A 27,299-nucleotide genomic window follows, 5' to 3' on the forward strand; every position below is an offset into this window, starting at 1 on the left:
GTGTTCCCTTAAGTGACGCATCGGTTACTGGTATCAAAGTCTTCTAAATACACACTCTATGACTGGTATCGCTTGCGGATCGTATTGCAGCTAGTATTGCAGCTGAGAGCAGCACAGCAATGTATAAACCGTGAGCTGGCGGTAGTCTAAGATAGTCAATATTTTCTCTCGTGCACTCGCCGCTCTCTCGCTTGTGGTTCCGTTCGTGCCATATTTCCGTACCTTTTTCGTTTAGCTTCATGCGGCAGCGAAGCGCCATCTCGAAAAGCCGGCGTAAACCAGCGATCCCACTTTTCAGTTTGGCCGCTGTGGGTCTCTAGGTGCACCGGAGAGAACAGCTGAGCCTGTTATGTTCACTCGCGAGCAATGAAATACCCGCCATTTATCCAGTACAGCCATTCTTCTCAGCAAACTACATGCGATGTTATTCCGCAAAATCTAAACATACCGACTTTGACTGGAGCCCCCCAAAAGTTTCAAGTATGAATACTGTCTGTCAAGGGCACGATTTATGAAAGTAATGTGAGAAGTATATTGCTTATTTTTAATTTCAGAGAATGCGATCGGTCATATTCAATCAATGCGCAATGATTAGCATTGGGTTTCTTACATCCAAAGGCAGCGCCGGGTGTGTAGCTTTCTCGAAATGTTGAACTTCTTCAACATCATAGGCGTGCAGAGCTCTCACTTCGAGGGGTAGCCGGGGTGTAGGTTCATCTCAGTGCCCCCCATTGGTAAACGTCCCCCTCTCCCCTTTTAAGACGAGTAGGCGGTGGTCCCACCGCTCTCCCGCGCGCGCCTATATTCCCAGTGGTAAAACCAGTAGATTCACAAATCCACTCCCAGTGTGGTAGGAACTGAGTTGGATTCTACCTCCCTCGATTTTTCTAACGGGTAAAAGAGTAGTTTCACTTGGCTTTTGATCGTGTATAGACACTTATCTTTACAGATGACATCTCCTTGTGGGGACTAAATTAGGGTTGTTTGGGCCCGAGTGGGTATCAAACCCGGGTAGTTTACATGGCAAGCGGATGTTCTACCAAAAATGAAAAGAACTTACTCTGCTTGGAAATGCAGTGAAAGCAGCTTTCATGCTTCACAAATACCCACGTTCTATATATATTCTTCCCAATCACACTTGAAATATTGCAGTAATAGTGTGGTACAAGCACCCATTGCCAACATGTGATTATCATAATGAATCTGTGATTTACAGCCGGTCACCCAAAAGGCACACACGCTACAGCGCCTATACCCTTAAGGCCACGTAGTGGGTGCATAGCGAGTTCGGAAATGTTGCCTGCACTAAGTGTTTGAAGAACGCACAAGGAACAGGATGCCGCTATCACGTTCAATTCTCAAGGACGAAGCTCTAAGGTCCCCTAATTTCTGCATTTTCTTTATTTCCTATTCTTGTAGAAAACAAACAAATGAAGAGTGAAAAGAATGAATGAAACATGGGACGGGCATTTGCCCTGCATTGCACGTAATCAGGCTGACGATGATTGTGTGGCATTCAGTGCATATATTACTGTAGGGTCACTGCAGTGAATCCACAGAAGGTTTCTTAAACCGGTTTCTCTGAGGTGACAATGTGGCGCCTAATGATGACTCTCCTCACTTCTTGAACGGTCGTTACATTGTAGTAAGTGGCACAGACTAGCTGCTTCTCTCCCTGACACCTACGACCAAGTCCTCGGGTGATAATATCCCAAATCCTGGTCGGTACTTCAGAGGGACCTGCATAGCCATCGTAACACCAATTCACGCATAAATGTTTTCCTAATAAAGGTTGTAAATGTATGTCACACAGAAGTTTAGAATGTGAGGTCTGTAGAGATGAAAAAGCCACTCAAAGAAAGCCCACGTTACGCTTCGCCAAGTGGTGTGTATATACAACCACAAAAGAACACAGTAGAAATAGGGGCAGAGGGGGCCGGCCATTTAAACCTAGAAGGGTACAACGCCAGCCTCTTCTTTCGGGAGGAGGGAGCAGACAGAAGTGGAAGATTGGAGAAGATAGAATAGTAGAGAAAAAGTGACCAAAAACAGGGCAGAAATAAGTGAAAACACACAAAAAGACGTTTATAAACTGGTGGCCGGAACCGTCTCTTTCATAAAAGTCAGTATAGCTAGATAGCCTTTGTCACATCGATAGAGCACACCTTCTCGGAAGGAGCTGATTTTCAGGGGTCGCGTGCAAGAACCTATGATGAAGGCAAGAAACTTATATTCCTTAATCAGCAATGCTCACTGCGTAGCGAATGCAGGACTAATATCGTCGAGTGTTTCGCAGTAACCACAAGATACACACAAAGGACTGTCCGCACGCCCTTTAGGGTATAAGCGTTCGCGCATTAACACAAAGCCAACTCTCAGATCCCACGAGAGCGCTCTTCCATGAGGGTTGCTACATTAAAAAATACAAAACCAGGTGCCGCTAAATTGGTTATAGCGCCACCCCGTGTTCAAAGACTTTTCATAAACGTTGAAAAGATGCTTACTGAAACATATTATCAATAAATGCATATTACTTTGATTCGGCTACGGGTCCTTCTGCTTAGAAAGAGTAATTAGCTGTCACAGTGATCATTCTTCTACATGCTTTTTACAGCGAAAACTGTTATGAGACCACAACTCGGGTCACGCGTGGGGCCGTAGTTGTCCGCCACCACCGCTGCCGCCGCGGGTGTCTGTAACCGCTATCGAAAAAAAAAAAAAAACTAGTACCAAGGACACAGTGGAGCTCAAACCCGGGTCTCCTGCGCGCCAGCTCAGTATTCTACCACTGCGCCATGTCTGTTTTTTAATGCATGAAATCATCACCAGTAATAGTGAACTACGCACAACATACTTCATCAGAAGTCAGGCAGACACACACAAGCGTCTAGAAGGGAAGCCACTCCGGAACGGGGTCAAAACAGTGCTTGGGACTTGTTCGCAAACTTGCCTTAGGCAGGCTTGATGTCGGGAAAGGAATGAGTAACAAAGCTTTTTAGAACAGCGAAAGAGCAACCAGGCGTCACACAATGCTAATAGCGTAACGAGTGGGCCGTCCAATGCTCCAGCATATTACAAAAGCGTTTTTCGATAACCTATTAACTTTGGCGCATGCCCACTTCAGGCCTAATTCCTCATCGTCATCAGCCACTGCATGAACAATTGGCACAAAATTATTTGCAAGTGTTTAGCGGATACAACGCTTCTCAGAAGAATGACGAAAAATAGCATAGCGGTGCTAGTCTGTGCTACCCAGAAAGTATATTATTAATGCCGTAGTTGGTACCCAGCAAGTGTGCTTGCAGCAGTTACCCGAAGAGTGTTTAGAGAAGGCTTTGAAAAGCCGCTCTTCCAGTTGTCGTTGTGACTGTGCTGCGGCTTCCGCACAGTCCTGGCGTTGTTTGATATAGCATCTATGCACACAGAAAATGAAATGTAAATAGACACCTGAGAAAAATGCGACAGAAGGCCAGCATTCTTAAGGAAGAACGCCGTCAGGCAGACGAAAAAACTAACGAGAAAAAGGTTGCAGAGAGGGCGTTCAACATTAAAAAAGTGTATTTTCAATAATTCACAACGTACATAGGATAAACGAACTGAAGAGGGCAGAGTAAAACGGCACATTGAAGCAGATCGGTTCCACATTTGAGAGGAATATATCCACGGATGTTTTAGTCATTTTGTTCATGTACGGACGATTCGCCAATACAGTGCTCAACAGCACACTCGAGCTGAAAACAATGGCAAACGATATCTTGCCTTGGCTGAAAAGACTAAGGTTCTTTGGCTTGTGTTTTATGTACATAAATCCAGGCAGCAATGACCACTGAATACACGAGAAAAGCTTCCACAATAAACATCACTTATTCGTAATCTTCGTATCGTGAAACCATCATGCTGTTGCAGAGGACAGATGTATTTGTTACACACAAGAATCGTGAAAAGGTTAGGTCAATTCAGGTTCTCCAGTAAATTACCCTCCTTATGTAACCTTTCTGCTACCCATAAGTGTACCCATTTTTCGACAGAGCACCTCCTCAGTCTTGGGCTGCATAACACCTTAGAAGAACTTCTTGAAGCGCATCTTACGGCGCAAATTCACCGATTACAGGGAAGCAGGACGGGGCGTTGGATCCTTGCTAACATTGACCATGTGGTATCTCCTACGGGTAACGATCCGGCTGTCATCCCCCCCAACATCAGAAAGAAATTCCTCATAAAACCACTGCCAAAGAACATGTTGGCCAGCCATCACGACGGTAGAAGGAAAGCGAGGGCCAAATTCTTGCAAAAAACGTACGCGTCCAACCCAACCGTTGCGTACGTTGACGCCGCCCAATACCGAGAGTTTACTAAAGCATATGCAATAAGCGTAATCACTCTCCCCGGCAACAACGCCAATTCACCTCAAATTAAAGCGGCTGCTTCTGTCCGTGTGCTTAATACGACAGAAGCTGAGGAAGCGGCGATAGCGCTAGCAGCAGCATCCGGATTCACCACTATACTCAGTGACTCAAAGGCTGCTATATCCAACTTCGCACGTGGCATTGTGGCCCCCACAACTCTGCGTTTACTATTGCCCAGTCTCCTTACAGATGCTGAGGAAGACGCACTATCCTCCATTGCGCTGGTATGGGTGCCGGCTCACGCGGGGAACCCAGGGAACGAGGCGGCCCACCTATATGCTCGAGGATTCGTCAGCCGAGCGGTGGTACCCGCCTCTGATTTGGAAAACCCTGGTGAAGCCTTGACATCCTACCATGACATCACACAATATTACCGTCTTTCGAGGCAGACAAAACCACCCCCGCACCATAAGCTAACTAAGCGCCAGGAGGTTATCTGGCGCCGCTTGCAAACACATTCATTTCCGTGCCCATACATTTATGCACGTATATACCCCGACTCGATTGATCCGCATTGCTCGCATTGTGGCTCAATAGCCACACTTAATCACATTCTCTGGGCCTGCAGGGAAGATCCCCCCTCTCTCGATCTCCTAGCCGCTCCCTCGCCAGAGGGGTGGGAGGCAGTTCTGACCTCCACCAGCCTGGCCGTTCAGCTCCAGGCCGTACAAAGGGCAGAGGAGGTGGCCATCAGGTTCAGCCTGGCGGGTCACCTACCTCCTTAAGTCTGACGACAATAAAGTTGTGTTCTCTCTCTCGTTATTCACTGCCTGAAATTACGCTGCATGCACAATCTGTAAATTGCAAAATTTACAGGGAAATTTGTGAGTGCTTTACGACGGCTTTTGAACACCCAAGTTCGTTGGCGGTAATTATCTAAGGATTATGTTGCTTAAGCAACATCTCGCGCTTGTCCTAACACTCTATTCTTATCAGAACTCATCTGTCAGAAGAAGACAAAGACAAAATCAACATTGCAGTTCATATCTCTTTAAGGTTGTCCAGCGTTACAGCAGAAAAGGAAGCAAAACACGGTGTCACGTATAAAGTGGATGAGCCGCACTAAGTTGAAGCCCATTAGCGACGAGTTATTTTCACTAAGGCAACCGTTGAAAATCATGACATTTTCTCGACGTCACAGCTAGTCAATTGAGTTTGTTTTTAGACTTGATTTTTCGCCGAAATGCGTATACACCTCACCCAAGCTCTAATATGATACACATCGTAAATCCCAGAGACGTCTCACCTTTGTTTTGGGGCACTTCACAAATTGTACGTTGTGAACGGCGTGGAGAAGACAAGTCTTCACAAGCTGCTGCGCGAACCTCGATCCAATGCAATTACGAGGTCCCGCACCAAACGGCAAGAATGTGTATGGACGGATGGAGTCAATATTCTCTTCGCTGAACCTGTTCGTGAACGGTGTCAGCGAGCAAAGAAATAATAAAAGCAAATAAATGATCTTTGAATATTAGCACTCGCAACATCACTCCTATTCTCGTATCGTTGTTTTATGGGGCTTTCTTAAATATTTTTAGGGAGTGGAGCTCCCAAGGCTGGCACCCCGCGGTCGCCTTCGTCGCCGGGCGAAGCTCCCTTCAACCTAAATGCAGCGCCAACGCTAAAGCAGAAACGATCGATCATTTTCAAACCCTTGCACCGGCGCTAGATAAGCACGCCCAACGTGCGCTCCCTCCCCCGCTTGTCTTAAAGCCACTAAAGCTTTAGCTGCGCGTGCCGACGATCTCTCCTCCCACTCCACCGATACCTCCCGAAAACTTTTCAGGCCTGTGCGCCACGTCAGGTGACGTAGACGACGTCACATCGCGCCAGCCTACCTCGGCTCGGCGGCTGTGCGTACTGCGAGCGCTTGCCGCGCGCGCTCCTCACGCAAGCTATGGCTTTAGATGAAGGAAAGACAGTTTCTGCGTCACTAAACCTCCCTCTTCCCCCTCCTTTATTTCAAGAATCTCTTCCCCTCCTTAGACTAGGTCGCTCCATCGCCAGGTCCGTGCGATTTATCAGGCTAACAAAAACTATGAATATCATGAATGGCGTTACATATTTATCGCAGACGGACACTGTTCTCGACCGAGACAAACGGCAGCCAGCAAAAGACATTGCACGTGATGCTAGAAGTTATTGCAATTATAGGTGGCTGACACAGTGCATCATATCAGCGAAATAGTGGTTTTGTCAAAGCGGGAACCATTTGGGTCTCAATGGAATCAAATAAAAATTGAACTGCCAAAAGACGCCCAAACTTTGGAGCATGAAAAGTTCCCATTTACGTCGTAGGATAGCGTAAAATATACTTTTCTTTTATTAGAGCAGTAACAACCCACAAAACATCACATTGTAGATTCAACACGGGTCAAAAGGTCACAATACATGAAACATACTGTTCACTAATGTGTGAACACGATAGCAAAATAAATGAGACAAAAAATATATGTATTGCTGCATGAAAATACATAGATGTTGAAATGCCAAGATCACGCAAAAAGATATTTAACAACTATGTACCATCTTTTAAACATAGAACAAACTAGGAACAAGGCTGTCTGCACAACCGACAGAAGTATGGCGAAGAAATTAAATCAGGACTGTGGAATAAAACTCCCTCAGTGCAATTTCCCTCGAATAGGGGAGCACCTCACCTAAAAACTACTTTCCATTGGAGATTTGGGCTTTTCACTTATTTGCCTTCTGCTCTTTTTTAATGCGTAAAAGGTCACTCCTTTGCCTACACAGATTATTCAGCATGACATTTGCTACACAGGTAGCTACCAATGAGACGACGAGATCATACGTGTGCACGTTTTCACAGGCATCTATGAAAGGCGCAGGGTACTCAGTGTTTCTTGGGTAAGTACGCCAGTATCATGCCGGAAAAACTCCCACAAGTTGTTAGGTACGGTGGCTAGGCTTACAAAGGAGCGGTGTTTTTTCGATCCTCGCACAAGTCTCCGAATGGCTGCCGATCTATATCCGCCATATGTTGCCCCTCCTGGCCGGAGGGTGAGGCATCGTGCCGTCACGACGACGTAGACCACTTCGCGAGAGGACGACAAGTGTTTATGCGGTGGCAACATCTTCCTTGGAAGGGACAGTGGTGGCGGCCGCAAATCGTCCCTATAATTGAGTGAGCAGTTCGGCAGACCCCTTTGAGCTTGGTTACGGCGGCTCTTTTGATATATGCTGTCGTGAGCTCAAGACCCCTCGCCCAACGGGACTCACACGACAAGGAAGAGACACGTGGGTGACACAGTGCAGTGCAGTGACCAAGCCTCAATATTGGACGTTTACACGGCCATGTTTGCGCGTCACCCTCGCAGGTTGTGTGTGACAGGTGATTCGTCAGTGTAATTTGATGCCCTTTTCCTGATCAACGCATCTGAGAAAACGAGAATGTTCAAAGTCAGCCCTCGCGGGCTGATTCGTGTGCTCATTTTGATGCAGTGCTGATGCTTTTCGATGTAGAGCCTTCGACGAGCCTCGCCACGATGTAGGACGATATCTTCACATATATGTTCATTTCGCCTGAAACGCTCACTTGTGAATAGTGTAAAGTAAACCTCTGTAAATACCTCCCTAAGAGAGCACCTTCCTCCGGAAAAGATGGGCTAAACGGGTCCTGTGGCGGCGGCCAGCTACACACGACGAGACCCGCCGGACCCGAGCAGCAATGAATGGCAGCAGAGATAGTATGCAGTCAGACAACAACGTCTAGCCACGTGACGAAAGCACTCGGAAATCTTGCCTTTGGGTCATCTGTCTGGTTTGTCATGGGTTTTTCGTAAACATTGTGGGGATGGTGGCCTTCATTAGGCGTCTTACATTTCACAATACTCCGCCAGCGAAGAATTACATTGATGAAATCCACTGTCACTGCCGCATGTCGAAAATCATTTTCACGACAGCTAGCAGTCAGGGCTTCGGCTACGTGCGGGTGAAAAACCTGCTGCACCAGTTTCACGTCCTGTCGTTCCAAGTTGCTAGGATCGAGAGCTCTTGATAAGACTCCATAACCAAACTTCTGGAGTAGAGCTAATTGTTCTTTATGCAAATCTCTCAAATGCTTAAACTAGGCAGTCATTTTGCATTCAGGATGAATATATTTGCTCGAAAGCTCAAATAGTGGATAAAAAAGCAAATTACAGCATTTTTCTCACTGAGCCAGTAATTGCACATGCATTTAAATGAAAGCACTGCATCTACCACGTAAAATAATGATCGAGCTCGGTCTGCCAGATGCGGGTAAACAGGACTGACTTTCGATTTTGTCTGAAACATCTTCATGGCCTTCGTTTAGCGAGTTGGTTGTCACAGACAACAGCTATGACCCTGTATTCAATCTCTTCTAAACGCGAGATCACCTTCTTGAGCATGACGTAAAGATCATCACCCTGTAAGGTTTTAACAGGAATAATGTGTGCCACCTCCTTGAACGCATTCAGGAGACTCATAAGTACGTGCACTGACGGGACCGCTTCACTTAAATTGTCTGCCGCACCACACATGTTTCCACCGTTTCAATCTAAACAAAGCTTGATGTGGATCTCGTCAAGTATTACCGTCGCAGTGTGCTCATGCGGCTACGATGTTTGAATTTCTGGAAAACCTACTAAAGAAAATTGCCATCATAAGAATCAATTCGTGGGCACATTTGAATAGATGAGCACACATTTCTAATAGTGCTTGAGTGGAGCAAAGGTTAATTCACTTATTCTCTGAAATTGGTATGCACGTGGTGATATTGTATGCAAGACGCATGCAAACACCATCACTTGATGAGCTGTACTGAATAGCTTCTGCAAAAAGCAGTAACGACTGCTCCTTCATAAACTTTACAGCCTTTTTTTTTGTTTTTCAGTTATGGTGCCTGCCGATTTGTCGAGAATGGAATGTATTGCAAGTGACACCCCGGCACGTTACTCTTGAACATTAGGCACGAAGCGGCAAACGTACACCTTCGTGCCACTGACAACAGTGAACGAACTCGCCCTGCGATGGCTGCGCACGCTGTCGCTGCGACCTCCCCAAGGGTAGACCGGCCGCAACTGACGTCACATTGCTGGGCGCAGGCCTGAAAAGCTTTCCTGGGTACAGTACACGCTACCAAGGGTGTCGGCTCCACCCCCACATTTGTGGAGCCAACAGCGAGATCAGGCGCATACTCGCCCGAGACCTATTTCTAAAGAGCTTCGTTCATCGTATGTATTCCTACATGGAACAACTCCTACTTTTCTCAAAAGAGTGGATTGACAAAGTAATACCAATCACAAATACGTTCTCACTATCTCATCCATAACGTGCGGTGTGTAATGTGTATGAATCCGGCTTCCTTTATATATAAAGCCACACCTAGCTCCATTGTGTCATATTCTATGTAATGCCATTGTGATCACAGGCCCCACCCAGAAGAACACGAGAACGACCCATATTTTTGAGGCAACTGCGTTATTCCCACAAGACACCAAATGTTATTCAAGACACACGCGTTTGAACTCAAATTGTATTGGTCATAGTTGTTGTACTGCAGCGCACGAAATTCGAGGAGTAGGTGAGTGACGAAGCTATCTAATGCTTGCCTGTCAGGGTTGAATACGTCCGGCTCTGGAAAGAACTCTGGGTCGTGATGAAGTGAGTAGATCGGGATTAATACAACGCAATCCTTGGAAATCTTGATTCCGGTTTCACCGAGCATGTAGTCTTCATGAAACACTCTGTCGACCCTGTTGACGATGGTTGAAAGTAACGTTCATAATATTGAATAGTGAAAGGTTACATCTGGTGAAAGCCGGCATGATCATTATTACAAAGAAAGCTGTTTGGGCAACGCAACAACATCCGTCCGTCCACCCGTCCACCCACCTACCATCCACCCACTCACATTCCCGTCCACCCACCCGTCCACCCAACCCATCCATCCATCCACCTAACCCATCCACCCACCCAACCGTCCATCCATCTACACACCCACCCACCCGTCCATCCACCCACCCGCCCATCAATCAATCAATCAATCAGTCAATTATTAATTAATTATATACTAATTAATTAAATAATTAATTAATTATCAAGCGTTATCTGTACATAATCCCCGTGTAATTATTTTTTCTGTCATACGCGATGGTAAAGCTGTACGTTCGTCACTCTTCAATGATCAAGAGCTATTGACTACGGCTACTAGAATACAATATAAGCAATATCGGCATTTCCTTGCGTGGCAAATTGCATACGGTATACGAACATTTATTTATTTCATATTAATACTTTAGAAGCGAAGCTGCTCAGGACCTCACTATGTCCACCCGGCTTCAATCAGTCCGGTGCCTTGGACTGTCGAATCACAGCTGTAAAACATCTGTGCTCAAAACAGTCTACAGAACGTACTTAGCGCACATATTGTTTAAAATAACAAAAAAAGTTAAGGCACGGTAGAAACATCGACATTTGACCATCGATCAATCAAAGCATATGACAGAGTCAAAGATTAAGCGAAACAACATCAACGGTTTTTAGCCATAACGAAATAGGAGACAGCAACATCATGAAAATAAAGCAGCAACGCCTCACTCTAACGGAACCGAAATAAGTGTGAACACTGCACATATACGGAACGGCTATATGCTCTCTTACAGTAAAGTACCAAGTACTCTAAATCGTCAACCACTTTTTCTAAGCACATGCTGTTAACAAGGACACACACAATAAAAGATCGCAACACTGTAAAAACACCGGTATTTAACCACCCATCAATCAAAGCATACGACAGAAAAAAAAGGTTAACAAGAACAAGAAAGGCTGTTAGCCAGAACATCATAGAAAGCCACCATTCACGATCCGATGCACACTGCTTCTCTTCATCATCAGCATCCACTTTGTGGATCTGCCTTAATTTTTTTTTTCAGTGCACACTTTCGGCAAAATCAATGAAGAAGCGAAACTATGCTGCATCCTATATCTTAAGTTATAATATGGAAAAAAAAATCGCTAGCTTAGGCAGAAATTTTACCTTGAGCCTGGTGTCATTACTCGCAATGTTTCGTTCACGACGCTCTCCAAGTATGGAAGTTTTGAAACCACATCGTATGACGGCGAGCTTCCCTGCAGATTGGAAGAGAAAGATGGCCATTCTCAAAGAATTAAAAACGAAAAGGTACAAAAATCATCTTCGCGTCTTCACTGTGTTCTACGTCACATACTGCAGCCGCAGCAGTACCAGGCTATACGTCGAGAGTAAGCATCACCGTCGCACTCTTGCTCTTCTACCTTAGCCACAGAGTTAGCGCAGACTTAGTGCTGAAAGCACGCCGACCACAAGAACGCCGCCATTGTGAGTACACTACCATCACCATTGCCATCGTCGCCTTTACAATTATTCGCAGATCGGCTAAAGTTCGCGCTCTTTATAGTTAATAACATTGGCAATATAAACCAAACACGGGCATTTTGACGAATCAGAAGCGCTCGTAAAATGTTTAGTGTTTATTTCTCTAATTTGTAGAACAAACATTTAGGGCTATTCAGGCAATTCAGTGCGGGCATGGCGCACATACGTAAATGAACGTGTGAGAACTTCACATCTAATCGTTGTCTAGAACATGACGTCACTGTAGTTATCTGATTGTCGGTTTATATTTCGCAGCTTATTTTATTTTAATTGTATTACGCCACAATAATTGCTAGAGGCTACTTTTCCTATATATTAACATTGTCATGGGCTCTTCATAAGAAGGACTTTATTTCTCCCATGCGAAATAACACCAACTCCGCTATACACAGTTCATTATCGTAACTTTCTTAATTACTGAGAGAAATGATGTCTTTAATCATATTAACATGGTCGCTCAGAAAAAGCAATTGTGAAAGCAGTGAGTAAGTATCCCATATCTTTCCGATGCATACGGCCTGACAGCATAACCATGTCGTCCTGGATCAAAATAGCCATGTGTTGTTCCATTGCTTTTGTATGAAGTAGCTTTTACAAAAAAAAATAGGTATTGAATGCCAATATTTACAGGCATGACTCACGTGTTTTCGGAAACAGTCGTCAACTTCAGCCTGTAGTTTCTCCTGCGTGTGTGGGTTGATTGCCAGCAGGTAAGACGCGAATGACGCTGTGGTCGAGGCCGTGTCCTGGCCAGCCAGGAAGAACAAAACGCACTGCGCCAACGCCTCCTCCTCGGTCAAATCTTGAGGAAAATGCACCATACACTCGACTGCAATTCAATCTGATTTACCGAACGGATGTGCAACCTTCACAATGATACAACCTCATTTGCGATAGCACATGCTCCTCCAAGACTCTCGTTTACGTGTCAATGTCGCTTGGCTAACGCTGAGTTTTTTTTACAGCGAAAGCTGTTATAAGATCACAACTCGTGTCTCGCGCAGCGCCGTATATAGTTTTCCGCCGTCACGAGTGTCCGTAACACATCGCGCAAAACAAGAAAAAAAAAAAACTAGTGCCAATGACACAATGGTGCTCAAACCCGGGTCCACCCAGTTTTCTACCGCTGAGCCACGCTGGTGTTTTTTTTTTCTCTTTTTTGCATAAGTCACACCGGTGCTTAGCACTTGTTGGCTAACTTATTGTAAGCAGGCTTAATGTCGGGAAAAAATCGCGTTAATACGTCTTATAAAAAGCTTTGAAACAGCGAAAGAACAAGCAGTCGTCGCACAACTCGAATAGCGTAACGAGTGGGTCATGCAATGCTCCCACACCCTTTACAAAAGCTTGCTTTTTGTTCAGCTGTAAACTGTGGTGAATTCCCACTTCAGGCACCATTCCTCATCATCGTCATCTACTGCATAAACAATTGGCACAGAATTCCTCGCAATTGATTAGCGGATGCCATGCTTATTATAATCATGATGAAAAAATAGCATAGCGAATGCCAGCCTACTACCCTAATTTTCTTTAATTATTAATGCCATAGAGGGCAACAAGAAAATGTGCTTGCAACAGTTACCCAATGAGTGTTTAGAAAAGGCTCTGAAAGGCAGATCTTCTAGCTTTCGCTGTGACTTTGCTGCGCCTTCGCGCAGGCATGGCGTTTTTTTTTAATAAGAAGCATCGTTAAGCTAAGTTCAGCCCCCTATTTTTCTACCTCGCCACCGATACGACTTTGTGCTCTCGAGGCTGTTTCCTTAATAGCATACATACCAAAATATTATGAAAAAGGTGAATATAAATGACATGTCGTAACATGAAAATGATCCCCTGCATATCATGTTTGGCAGGATTTTTGTCCCACGGCCTTGGTGCTCTCACGGCCGTTTCATTAAATCAATACGCAGCAAAATGCGCACGGCGAGACGTGAGCGTGTGACGAACATAAATGGCAAGTCGCCACGTGCAAAGCATGATATGTATGTCGAGTACGCCATGATTTATGACACGCTCTTAGGTAGCTCGCGGCACTTTCACCAACTTGATATATATGAAAAGTGGCATGACAGAGCGGGGGCGCATGATGAACATCAGGGTCACGTCATGCATTGCGAATTCCATGCACGTTTCATTAGCATGGTGTACAGCGAATTATACAAACATGCAAACATGTTTGTATTTGCCAAAATATGTCAAGCGAGAAGCATTGTTGGAGCCAATTTTCCCGCCATAGTGGTTGTCATTGTAAGGGCAACAACGTCATTCATTCGCATGCGCCTTCAGAATAGCCAAATACGGATCAATATTCAATTGCTAACGGAGGCAGTTTCTTCACTAACAAGTCCCGTTCTCAAAACTTTCTTTCCAACCACTCCTTGTCCGGCAACATTTCCTTGATATTAAGACTTATAGATTGCGTTCAAAATCCAGAAAGGTACCAAAGTAGACTCACTTTTGACGTCCTGGAGTTTCGGCACAGAACCTTCGAAGTCTGAGCCAAACACGGTCTTTTCTTCAGACGCAGAAGTTTGTTTTGCTACTTCTTTGGCGTTCATCATCATTTGCAAAAAATCTTCGTGCCTCTATTAGTCGGTAACGACATAAAACAGACGGTAAATGGAAGCAACCACTTGTGTGGAATGGGATATTGAAGGGCCAGTCGGTACACGATACTGAGGAGAAACAGCGCAAAAACGGGACGAAGAAAGCATGATCACACAACACAAGTACTGACGAACAACTGTGTGTAAATTTATTACACCGGCTTGGATTTGTTACACCTGGTGTAAATTTATTACTCGGTGTAATAAGTTTACACCGCGTACACTCTAAAAAAAGAGCCAGTAAAAAGGGTGTCTTTTTGTCCCACAACAATAATCGTCATCTATAATGCGTTCCATCCTTGCGCTATCGCACCGCGCCTGGTACATTCCGGTCACGATCGACATGCCCATTTTCAGGGTTACATTGCATTCTCGATAGGAAAGTGGCCAGCGCCGAGTTTTCAAGAAAGGAACAGCACGGAAGCCTGATGACGATTATTGTTGTGGGACAAAAAGACACCCCTTTTTACTGGATACTATTTTAGAGTGTATTCTTACACTAGATTAGATTTGTTACAACGGGTGTAAATTTATTACTCGGTGTAATAAATTTACCCACAGTTGTTCGTCAGCGCTTGTGTTGCGCGATCATTCTAAGTTTCGTTTTTCCGCCGTTTTCCCTCAGTGCTTATGTACTTTCAGACACTCCTCAGAAACTATTTCACATCGCTGTTGGCGACATACATCGGTACGTAGATCAACTGGTGTTCCAGCTCCTGGTGAGAACCACACCAAGGAGTAAGGCTATTCAAACGGTCAATGGCGATTAATATAAGTTTAGATTCAAAGCTTTTGCTGTGAACTACTGCTCCTACACTATCGCAGCTGTACGCGGTTTGATGACATGCGCTAATTGCAGTAGCTATGCTGAATTGATTTAATAATCACAAAAGCACAAGAAAAGACTACTTTTGCGTCGCTGATACAGTGTGCACCTGGATTCAGCAACGAACTCGATATACCCTTTATAGATATTATCTGGGACGCCCAGGCACTGAAACCCCTGCATGGATATTTGCCGAAAAAGTTTATTTTGCAAAAATAATAAATAAACAAATAAAATAAAGCAAATAAACTAACAAATAAAAAGTGAGAAATAAAAAAGAGAGAGGTAGCAGGGAGTACTTACGATGTTGTTCTCTTCACGTTTTTTGATGATGTCTATCGTCGCATTCTTGTAGAACTCAAACGATTTTCTGTTGAATATACGTTTGCGGAAAGTATGCCCAAGTTTCTGGAAGAGTGCTGAAAGCAAACGTCCACTAACACTGAAGGCAAAACTAATTATCAAAGCTTGCAATTGAGCTCAACTCTGCGTAAGAAGGCGTTGCACTGGGCTAGTTTGGCACATTATGAAAACGAATAAACCAGTAGCGGGAAATACGAAAGGCGAGGAGATGACGACGAACCAACACGCCGGCATTTAGAGTTGAAATAAGTTACACCTGAATGACTAACGTACACTCGTCGGGAAGCACCTCGCGCAAGCGTGAACAACCACTTATCACAATACAATTTTTTTTATCTCTCCTGGCGCTTATATAACCCACCTTATTATCCGGAGGGTGTAACGTCATATCGCTGACGCACTTGTTTCTGTTTTTGTGATCTAAAATCCCAGTTACCTGCCATAATGGTCTGGTGGTTATAATGATCGACACCTGATTCGGAGGTCGAATGGAATCATGGCTATGGATTCCGCATTAAGATGCAGGCGAAATGATAAAAGCTAGCGCACTTATGTTGAATTTTACTGGCGGAGCCCGAGCAAGTTTTTCTGCACCTTTTGGGGCAAGTGTGTTTTGATGGCCGAGCGAGGGCGGGAGTCAACAGTTCCAATGAGAGAGTTGGAGTGGATTCACAGTGGGGACTGACTCCACGGAGCAGAAAAAGTTGCTCCACCGAAATCGGTGGAGTGGACCGGAACTCGGCGTGCCGTACTCCCGTGACAAAGACGGGACGGGGTGGTCGACCGCAGTGTCAATGACCCCTTATACGTTCGCCCGTTTGGGGGTGCTCCCGTTGTCGCGTGTTTTGGTAGCAATGGCGGACGACATAGCCGACTGGGGCAGTTCAATTCGTCGCAGAGCGACAGCCAACAACCGCGTACGAAGAATCTGACAGTGGAATTAGCAATATCGAATACTACACGCAATGGGTAGCTCAAGGATTTTGCCTTCTATACTTTTCTCCCCATACTTTCTCTGCCAGCGCGCATTGTGTTCTAATCGCGGATTTGGAGGCGTTGCTCTACGCCAGAGTCGAGGGCTCGCTCGCACAGTCCGTCGGCTGCTCCTGCTCCGCCATTGAAATTCGACATTAGATGTAGGTGCACGTTAAAGCACACCAGATGGAAAAAAGTATTGGAGCCCTCTACTACAGCGTCCTTCGTGTCTAAACATTGTTCCGGCATCTGAAACCCCAACAGTTGTCATATTAGCAGGACACCAGTGAAATTTCTCGTTAGGTTTTTTTTTTTTCGTAGACATAACTTATCAGTGTTGCCAAACGGAGGGGCGTCAATGTGTTCCTTCACCTTCTCATTGGCTCTCGTTTTTTTTTTCCGCAGGTGTTTTATCTGTTTTGACAGACCAATCACCACAGATAAAAAAGTCGCCCGCAACTCGAGTAAACGCGTCGCGGAGTGCTGGGGGTATCGCGTGAATGTTACGCAATTGGGTATGGTTTGGGAATGCTTAATTGTTATTTCGTCTTCATTATTCTTATCTGTTGAATGAAGGAGAAGCATTGCCTTCAATGAGTAGTGGGACGCTGATGTTGGGCTGTGCCCCACTACTGGTTAAATATACTATTGGTTCGATCACATCCACTGGTATCAAGCAAGGCGTCAAGTCAAGCGAGAGCCAAGTAAAGACGCCCTTGACTGAATTCCGAACGCACGATCTAGTTCCCACATATACGGGGTCGCCAGTGAATGGTTGTGCAGCGCGAGCAGTCGGTTTTAAAGACGAGAGTTTAAAGGCGGAAAATTTTGATCTGTCTGTCGGTACATTTGTCTGTTTGTCTACTTTTAACGACACCATGTACTTGGAACGGCCGACCCCGTCCGCGGCGCCCACCAATGTTGCTCAAGATTTAGCGTTCGTACTTGTGCAACTGTCAATTAAAAAGCAATTATTGCACATGTCTGGGGCACAATAACAACACGTATATATTCTGCATGTGCGTCTTTTGCTAGAAAATGCATAGATAAATCATTTTAAGGACCGTAGCGCTTATCACCATGCAACGCCTGCACGAAAAGGCGAGTGTTTCCAACGCTTTGCTAAGACGAGACGGTGGTGGCACCTTCCCGTCGCTTTGCGTTCTACATCTTATGACCTCTGAGACGGGCGCGCACACCCGTCTCAGAGCCACGCGCTTTGTTTCCAAGAAAACTGCCAGATGGTGCTCACGTCTCACGCGCGACGTGACTTGATCCGCTCGTTCGCCTCCACTCTAACGCAGCGTCTCCAGGTTACCATACAACGATTTTCTTGCGCAGAACATCAAATAATTGTTTTGTTCACTCTATCCACACGTAAGACTATCGTCTTTCGAAGACATTTGCAGATTAAGATGCAGATACGGGGCCAATTTTTACTATAGCAGATGCTGCCTGCCTCAGCATTGCGAGGCAAGAGAGGGGGAGGGGAGCAACAGCTGGCACGAGAAGCGAGCGTGCGCATTGGGGCTGTGGTCGGCACCGCCGCCGAAGTGTGACAGCGTGCGACTAAGAAATACTCCGCATTTAAACTTGATGGTTTGGAAACATTTGTAAATGCGGTACAACATTGTAAGAAGTGTAACAGAAAGTTTATATCACTCACCGCATAGCACAACATATGGCGTCACTTCCGCGAAGAATACGTTTTTCGCGCTTCTAATGAAAGAACCTTCTTCTGGGGAGTTTTGAGATAGCTTAACACCGAAGGAACAGCTTGCGACAGCATCCAAGCTAAAGTGGCCGTAGAACCTTTTGAGAGAAGTAAATAAGAAAAAATTAAGGAAGTGAAGGCATGTTTTCAGATTTTATGAAATCACCTCACCCTTTCAAGTCTACGTCCTCTGATGCAGTCGCGGCTTTCTTAAGACGCTCTGACGTCAATTGAGCGCAAGAATCTATTATGACCTGCATCTAAAACAGAAAAAAGAATGGAACAAACTTTAAATTGCTATACTGGACATGTATCAAAAAATCAAAGTACTTGTGATGAAATGGTTTGTTACGAACAGTTGTCAAGCAGTTGTAAAGATAGTCGTAAGAATTGAGCCAGGAAGTGCATCGGCAGCAGCCGGATAATGTTACATGGGCCTTAGCTCTGAAAATCTTTGTTAAATGGGGCCATAATAAGGGAATTCAACAGTGCTTCTAACGCAGCATTTTTTTTTCTTTTTTCTTTTCTTGGTGCGAAAGAGTCTTATGGTAAAATGCAGACTAACGTTCAGCAAAGAGAAATCCAAAGGAAAAAAGTTTTATTGACGAAAACGTTCTGGAAACCCATGACTCTACGGTGCGCAGCGATAGGAGCCAGGTGCTCAAACCGCTGAGCTACCGACGCGCATGCGCGAGCGCTTCGTGAACGAGCCTTATATCTCTCACATATTCTCTCTTGCGTGGCGCTCTAGGTTGACGGAGGTGGCGGTGTCGTCGCCTGGGAGCATGAAGTCAAGTGCTGCGTCGTGACAATAATGAGTACCTATGAAGCGATTCGATGATGACGCAGTCAAGATGCCTCGATGCTATAGTTGAGGAATACTGTCCCCACTGGCATCGAGGAGGTGCCTTTAAATGTAGTTAAACACTTTGCTTTCGCGCGAAGGCGTTCGCCCGAAGGCAAAGCGTGAAGGCAAAGCGTGAAGGCAAAGCATGAAGGCAAAGCGTGAAGGCAAAGCGTGAAGGGTGAAGGCGCGAATGCGGCAGTGTCACACCGGTCCCGTTAATTGGGGAGGCGATCGCCGGGCTAATTCCAAGGGCCGAAGTATCGGCTCCCCGAACCGCACCACGAAAGCGTGGACAATTTAGAAGTGGTCCTTTTTGGCGCGCCAGCGGACGCCGGCTGTGGCCCAAAGAACAAGTCAGAGCCGAGAGTTGATAAACAAAACAAAAATTATATTCTCAAAAAATGGCAGATCGAAAACAATATACAAGAATGCACACTCCACAATAGTTGCATACAATATGTCACACACCAAACAACGTACTACACAGTACAATCAGCCACACTCGAAACAACGGACACAGACAACAATACACACTACAATGCAGTCGCATGCATTGAACAACCAAGACACTTAAAGACTAAAGAGATAGAAAACCTATTCAGTCCAAAGTTCTTGGAACAAAAGTCTGGATGATACACTTCCGAGAATCACTCACTCAAAGTCCAGCGTTGTTGTCGTTCCGCTGTCCCCTGAAGTTTCTCTTCCAGGAAACCTCGCCGAAGTTTCTCTTCCAGGAAACCTCGCGTCTTCAATTGGTCTCTCTCCAAGCTTCAAACTTCTTCGCCGGAAACACGTCGGCTTCACACACGCAGCTGTTGCCACGCGTCTTCGCTCGATAGCGGTAAACACACACTCTTGCCTGTAGCTCGAGTCGTCACCCCTCAGGTGGAAATCATCTTCTTCTCCTGCTTTGTCTCCACGGACAAAACCTTCGCCGACTACACGGCGGAATCCCTACGCGCTCTGGCGCTAACTTCCGTCTTCTTCTCCTGATCTCTCACCTCGGCTGCTCGATTAAATACCCTCCGCACGACATTCCAGAAAGTTCTCATCATTTCGTCGGCGCGATGCGCAGCGGAGGCTGGGGGAAGGCGCGAGACTGTACGAGGGCCGTCCCCGACAGATGACTCAACCCGGCATAACCAACACCGACTAAATTTAGTCGGTGTTGGCATAACACGCCCCTTTCCTTCTAGAAATTTCGAGTGCTTGCTCGGCCGCCGATGTGGGGTGAGGAGGTTCGTCGGCGAAGCCACGCTTCCGAGGGGAGGGAGTCGCGCGCCCGGGGAGTCTTGGATGTTTGTTTTCTCTTTTTTTGTTCTTTTATCGTTGACCTCGCGACGTCACTCCGGCGTTTCGTCGCGAGAATTTGGCGGCGCGCCCTTTTTGAGCGCTCGTTCTGTGACAGGCAGACAGAGGTTCATAGTTTAAGCTATGAACGCCTTCGATCTTTCATGACTCAAGCTACGAACACGCGTCAGCGCGGGATCAGGCTACCCTCATAGAGCACACCTTTCTGTTTCTCCGCAATCAACAATTCTTTGAAGGAGTGCATGTCGAGTACGAGTATATTATGTGTTTGTTAATGCCATCTTTGCGCGCCATTCACCATATGTTGCGTTCAGGTGTATGCTTAAAACTTGATCTACCACAAGGGTTAAATCACACTTTCGGGTTAATTTAGTACTCCTCCTTTTTTTAGCGTTAATCGTCGGGATGGAGATGCATGACTAGGCGTTGACATTGGTGCATCCACGCGAGATGGTATGGGAGCTGCCTAACACAATAGGCACGGTGGAAGAACTTTTTTGGGGACGACGGGGTTGTGTGAACGCTTCACGCTTGCGGTGGTGTTCTACACGCCCAGTTGAATTCCCCGCCTCTATTTCCCTTTTTCCTCCTCTTTCTCATCGTTCTATTACCTTCTTATCTCCTCAGTGTAGGGTAGCCAACCGTAAGCCTGTCTTGTTCACCTCCTTGCCTTCTCCCTTTCAATCATCCTGGTACATCAATGTAAAATAAACAATATGCTATATTTCTTTGAAAACGACTCACATTTTTAGTTTATTGACTACTATGGCGAATGAATCAACCTTGTTTTGTTGTTTTCATGAGAAAAAAGCGTGTACGAAAACAAGGCAGGGAGACAAGGGGGTGAGGGTAGTTTGGCGTACGCGCTCACGCTTCTCCAGATGCGGTAATCGATGCATGTAGCAGTGCATTTAATGAGCGCTTTATGGTGATGCATCAAAATAAGCCTGTGATGCTCAGATTACGAGGTGTGAACTCACTTTTCGCAGTTTACCTGATGTAAAGGCAGGTGATGTCGCTGTGCGTAGCTTTTTCCACTGGTCTGGTGGGACGTTCAACATGACATTTCTCATAACCGGGTCATCGACCTCGACAACCTGCAATTAAAAGTGAAAAGCAAGCTTTGATTTATCTACGCACGTCCACAAACATTTGACGGAGGAAACACGCGAACGGAAACTGTTTCACTGGCGCTGACTCAGTTTCTGAAAAGAATAACTGGCGACGACTTCCGAAAACAAGGGCTTGCTACTGTCAGTAAAGATCATCGGAGATAAAGAAAAGGGCCATTATGTTTTGCATATCCTGTTTTATATCCAAGTCATAGTCTTACAACGTTGACTACGAAAACTTAATAGGGGGAATAAGAACAGATAGAAACTCTAATTGTCAACTGTTGACACACTGTTCTCCAACAAGGCTCCAAGCCTTCCTTCATTGAGGCCTCAAGTGTGTCCTTGCTACTATAATCGTCGTTAAAGTTATATACCCAATAGTGACATTCTTTTTTCGTTTACTGCGGTATTGGAAGCTTCTTGAGCCACTAGTGAAATTTATTAGTTATTTATTCGTATGATGTATTTTCTGCTAAACTGGGAGAAGCAAATGTACTTTCAGAGTTGAATGCCATGCTGAAACTCGCTCACGTGGACAATGTGCCATTTTGTTTCAAAATGTGTACGTACATGCTCAGCAGAACTAATCAGCTGTCTAGCTGCACAGCAAGTTGCCATGAAAAACACCACGTGTTTATGTGCATTCCACAGTTCGATTACACATTCGCCTGACCCAAGGATCGAGGAAAAGCGGCAAGAGAGGTACCATCAAACAAAAATTCAAAGTTTGTTTCAGTGCATTGTCTTTTGCATAAATAGCGATGGCAAATGATATCATGACAGCTGGATTGAATGTGAAATTTTACATACATTTGTCAAGGTCACAACGTGTGCGGGCTGTCATGTAAGTGCTCGCATATATATCCATTAAAAAATAAATATTCTGGTTGGTAGTTCAGCAACATGTCTTTTGACGCATTCAAGAAATAAATTTCTGCAAATACTGCTGGAAAGATACAAATTGAAGAAATGTGACATTGTTTTTCTTTCAAGAAGGGAATGAGTACTAACATATCACTTTTCTCTTACGAAACTGAAATTTTCTTTGTCGCGATTGAAAAATAAGATCTAGCGTGAGAAATCTCATACAGAATAGGTTTTACGTCAGCCTAGTTGAGAGTTGATCCCCTTTTCACATATGATCGCGTAATATGACATAGCTTAAAAGAAAACAATTTTTGTTTTAGCTCGCAGAGGCTTCACGAACGTGCATGGAATTGTTTAATTATTTTTTTTTGCACAAGCCATTGTTTTTCTAGAAAACATATGGCGGTACACTTGCTTTTCTCTGAGTCAATCCAGAATCCTTGACTAAAATCAACTTCAGCAGGTCTGGTTCCGCGACGTAGAGTACCGGTTTTCCATCTTCAAAGGACCTGTTTGAAAAGAACGCATAAGGATTTCAATAACGTTGTTCTCCTACAACCACCAAGTCACATTTACCCAAATAGTCGCCCGTGCTTTCTGTAGAGTTCTTGATCAACAACATGAAGCGGCTGCAGAAAAAAAAAGTAGGTGATGAAATTCGGACAATCCTTATAGAAGACGCAATATCTCCTCACCTTGTATAGCTGCTTCATCTGAGGTCCGAAAAAGAGGGAGAACTTCTCGTGCACAACATTCTGGCTCTTCCAGTAGTTGCGATGGCGGGTCACTCGGCTGTTCAAAAGATGCGACGGCACAGAACTTTATTTACGTGAACTGAATGCCTGATAAAATTTCATGGCGTCAAGAAAAAAAAAGTGCATAATATAAGATCACTGCTCTCTTGCGAAAAATTGCACTACTCATTATAATATAGAAAAGGCTAAAATGGAGGATGGAAGCTGAGATAGCGGTAGAACGAACAGCGTTCAGAAATAGGCATGGTGCATCAGAACGCATGACACATCGTAAATGGATGATGCAAATATGTAAAGAATATGTGAGCCCTTGTTTTTCCACACGAAAGTGTTTTATGCCGTGGTCCACCACGGCTCTACTGGTGTATTTCCTACGCGCATGTGACGTTGTAAACTATTCACAATAAGATTCCAAAGAAAGAAAAGAAAGCAGGAAGAAAATGTTCCGTCGCCAGAAACGACACTTCGCACTTCAGCGCGTGTGCCTGACGGCGTGGCCACAAAGTTTACGTTCATCAGCATTCTAGCGGTGAGATACTCATTTAGACCATTTACCGCTGGTATTACTCAGAGCTCGGCGGCACTTCAGCACATTCTTGTTATCACTAGTGAGATGGTGAGAAGGGCGTTAAGGGCGCCGCCACACACGTTGCGTTGCGAGCGCGCCTGTACAGGGCGTGATAACTTATGTACGCTACCTTATCTCGCGTTGGCGGTGGTTTGTAGGTCTTTTGCTTTCGCCGCAAGTTTGTGTTGAAGTTCCAGAGAGCACGATGCTCACAGTTTGCTCAGTGCAACGGCCTCGTTTGCGAAAAGAGCGCGTCGCTCATGCACGAGGAAATAACAGCTGTGACAGTTGATGAATATATTTAAGTCTGGCACGATTTAAGAATCAGGTAATCTTGAGCCACACATCGCAGCAAGCGCTTCTTGTGGGCTGTATGGTTTTCCTAGTATAAACTCGTAAGTATTTGGACTGAAGATTTTGTAACATGATTACAGGTCTTGTGTGGTAAACCGAATAAAAAGCTACGATATATATCTTGTGGCCCATGTTGCCGATTACGAGACTGTATTTGTCATGCCACTTCAGGCCATCGCATCCAAAAGCCCTTCCCTCGGTGAGCATGCTTCTTCCTCCGCCTTTACTACCGCCATCAGCAGCGACTTAACTTCACCGACGCAGCAGCTGCTGGCATTGTTACAGAAACACGCAAATCCATTCGATATTTGCTCGTCTACGCTGGGCCGCATTGCTACTACAACACATCGACTTCAAACTGTTGGGACATCTATTGTAGACCGCCGACCCTACAGCGTGTCTCTAGCTGAAAGAAAAATTATAGAAGAAAACGCTGCCGACATGCTTAAACGGGAAGTCATCTGTCTGTCATCTAGCCCTTGGTCGTCTCCTGTTGTTCTGGTCTTTAAAAAGAATGGCCCTGTGCGTTTTTGCGTGTACTACCTGGCGCCCAAAAAGATTACACGCAAGGACATGTACCCCATGCCGCGCATTGACGACGCCCTTGATTCCCTACAGGGCGCGGAATTCTTTTCGAGCCTCGACTTGCGATCTGGGTACTGGTAGATTCCCATACATGAAGACGATAAGGAGAAAGCAGCGTTCGCGACCTCCGATGGGCTATACGAATTCAAAGTGATGCCTTTTGGGCTTTGCAACGCGCCCGCAACTTTTGAGTGCAAGATAGACACCATGCTGCACGGCCTGAAGTGGAAAACTTGCCTTTGATGAAAAGATAACAATGTCGTCCAGGTAGCAATGTTTCCTCAGCACCTAGAACGATTGGATCAAGTTCTGACGTGCCTTGCCGGCGCTGGTCTCTAAATAAACATTAAGAAATGCTATTTCACTAGCAAATCTATCAAGGTCATGTAGGACACGTCATTAGCAAAGACGGAACTCGACCGGACCCTGACAAAATTGCTGCGGTCCTTCACTTTCCGCGTCCCGAAAGACCGAAGGAGCTGCGCAGTTTCCTTGGCCTCGCCTCCTATTTATGCCGGTTGTATTGCTTCCAACGTCCTCTTTCTGTGATCTCAAGTATGTCCAATGGAGTTCGACCTGTTAAAGGGTATCCTCACGTCTGAACCTGTGCTTTGCCATTTTGACGAAGCCGCACTGACTATGCTCCATACCGACGCTAGCAGCCATGGTATAAGAGCCGTTCTCCTACAACACTACAAGTCTTCCCTAGAGAAAGTTGTTGCATATGCCAGCCGTATACTTACCACTGCCGAGAAGAACTACACGATAACTGAGCAAGAGTGTTGGGTGGTGGTTTGGTCGGTGCAGAAATTCAGTCCCTATCTCCACGGCCGTCACTTCACAATCGTTACGGACCACCACGCCTTATGCTGGCTGTCTACGCTGAACAACTTGTCCGGACGCTTGGGTTGGTGGATACTAAGCTTGCAGGAGTACAATTTTGACATAATTTACAAGTCTGTCAGCAAACATTAAGACGCTGACGCTTTATATCATTGCATGCTTCTACTCCCCATATCAGCGTTGGCGAGAGCTCAACCACCACGTCTACCGCAGTTCATACGCTCGCCTCAATAGGGCAACCCTTTTCGGACGACGAGCCAAGATTTAGCTCCCACCAGTGGTCTGATTCATACTGCAGACGCATTACGGACCACCTTTCGGGAGCTTCTCATCCTCCTAACGCGCGACTTTGTCATCAACTCCTGCACTTTAGGCTGGACAATGGGGTTCTCTACCGCCACATTTACCATCCTGACGGTCAGCGCTCGCTTCCTGTGCTGTGACGCTCTCTTCACCTTCAGGTGCTGGAAGCCTTTCACGATGACTTGACTTCTGGGCATCTTGGTAAAAAAAAAACTCTTGACCGCATTCAATCTTGTTATTACTGGCCTGGCCTTTCTTCTAGCGTAGCGCGGTACGTCGGTTCCTTCTCCCCATGCCAGCGTCGCAAACTCTCGACATCTGCACCTGCTGGACTTCTACAGCCAATTCCGTGCCCATCAATGCCATTAGATGTTGTAGGTATTGACCTTTACGGGCCTCTCCCCATCACATCAGCTGGCAAACGATGAATAGTTACCGCCGTGGACCACCTGACACGCTACGCTGAGACGTCCTCTGTCATTACAGGCTCAGCTGCGGAAGTTGCTGACTTTATTCTTCACGCCACAATCCTGCGCCATGGGGCTTCTTGTGTACTGCTTAGTGACCGGGGCAAAGTGTTCTTGTCACAAATGGTAAATGAAGTACTGCGCGCTTCTGGAACTACACAAAAGACAGCTTCAAGCTACCACCCTCAGACCAACGGTCTCACCGAAAGGTTTCATCGAACTCTTGCTGACATCGTAGTCGTTTACGTTCAGCCCGACCACAAAAACTGGGATACTCTTCTACCACTCCTGACCTTCGCCTACAACACCCCGTTCAGCGAATAACTGGCCACTCACCGTTTTACCTCGTGTACGGACGTCCCCTTACTACCATTCTCGACGTCTCCTTCTTTAACAGGCATGTTAATTCATGTCAGTCTTCTAGCGAAGAATACATTTACGCCTGACCCAGTCTCGCCATCAGGCTCACATGAATACTGAAGTGAAACAGCACGAGCCGAAGATCATCTGTGACGCATCCCGTCGCAATGTGTCTTTCCGACCTGGTGACGAGGTGCTGCTTTGGACACCTATGCGCACTCCTGGTCTCTGTGACAAATTCCAACCGCGCGCCATCGCGCCATACAGTTTTGAAACAGACTTCACCGGTCAATTATCGTGTGACACCACTTGTCTTCCCAACAGACCGCCGTTACCGCAGCACCGAGATTGTCCACGTTTCTCGCATGAAACCTTTCACGCGATGTTCCTCGTCACTTAGACTTACGGCAGCCAAGCTGTCCGCTTCCAAGTGGGCGTAATTAGTGTGGGCGTTCGTTATTTCCGTCGTCCTCATCCCTGCATGATCATAATCGCCATCATCCATTTGTCTCGTTGCCCTCATTGCCTCTGTGTGCTGGCTCTGCCCGCCGTTCGTTTTGCAGTTTTGCGAGGTCTTGCCTCATATAAACGCAGCGGCAATTAGGTCTTCACTATATATATATATATATATATAT

General features: G+C 45.7%; 1 protein-coding gene across 4 annotated transcripts in view; it reads right to left on the minus strand.

Moving 5' to 3' along the window:
- Nucleotides 1-1,383: 1,383 nt before the first annotated feature.
- The window catches only part of LOC142814518 (cytochrome P450 3A24-like), a 49,518-nt gene continuing 23,602 nt past the window's right edge, over nt 1,384-27,299 (minus strand). For 3 of the 4 annotated variants that reach the window (XM_075893362.1, XM_075893359.1, XM_075893360.1), the window contains exons 2-14: nt 23,125-23,221; nt 23,006-23,058; nt 22,845-22,938; nt 21,428-21,544; nt 18,461-18,549; nt 18,242-18,387; nt 15,541-15,656; nt 14,261-14,390; nt 12,447-12,607; nt 11,428-11,519; nt 10,001-10,144; nt 5,653-5,815; nt 1,384-1,740 (exon numbers count right to left, since the gene is read on the minus strand). In XM_075893362.1, coding sequence (XP_075749477.1) covers nt 1,660-1,740; nt 5,653-5,815; nt 10,001-10,144; nt 11,428-11,519; nt 12,447-12,607; nt 14,261-14,390; nt 15,541-15,656; nt 18,242-18,387; nt 18,461-18,549; nt 21,428-21,544; nt 22,845-22,938; nt 23,006-23,058; nt 23,125-23,142 — 1,404 coding nt within the window. In that variant the 5' untranslated portion in view covers nt 23,143-23,221 and the 3' untranslated portion in view covers nt 1,384-1,659. Of the gene's footprint in view, nt 1,741-5,652; nt 5,816-10,000; nt 10,145-11,427; nt 11,520-12,446; nt 12,608-14,260; nt 14,391-15,540; nt 15,657-18,241; nt 18,388-18,460; nt 18,550-21,427; nt 21,545-22,844; nt 22,939-23,005; nt 23,059-23,124; nt 23,222-25,434; nt 26,528-27,299 lie in introns of those variants that run through there. The other variant, XM_075893361.1, reaches the window with a different exon arrangement.

The sequence above is a fragment of the Rhipicephalus microplus genome, chromosome 4, assembly GCF_043290135.1.
Source record: "Rhipicephalus microplus isolate Deutch F79 chromosome 4, USDA_Rmic, whole genome shotgun sequence".
In the NCBI taxonomy this organism is placed as follows: Eukaryota; Metazoa; Arthropoda; class Arachnida; order Ixodida; family Ixodidae; genus Rhipicephalus; species Rhipicephalus microplus.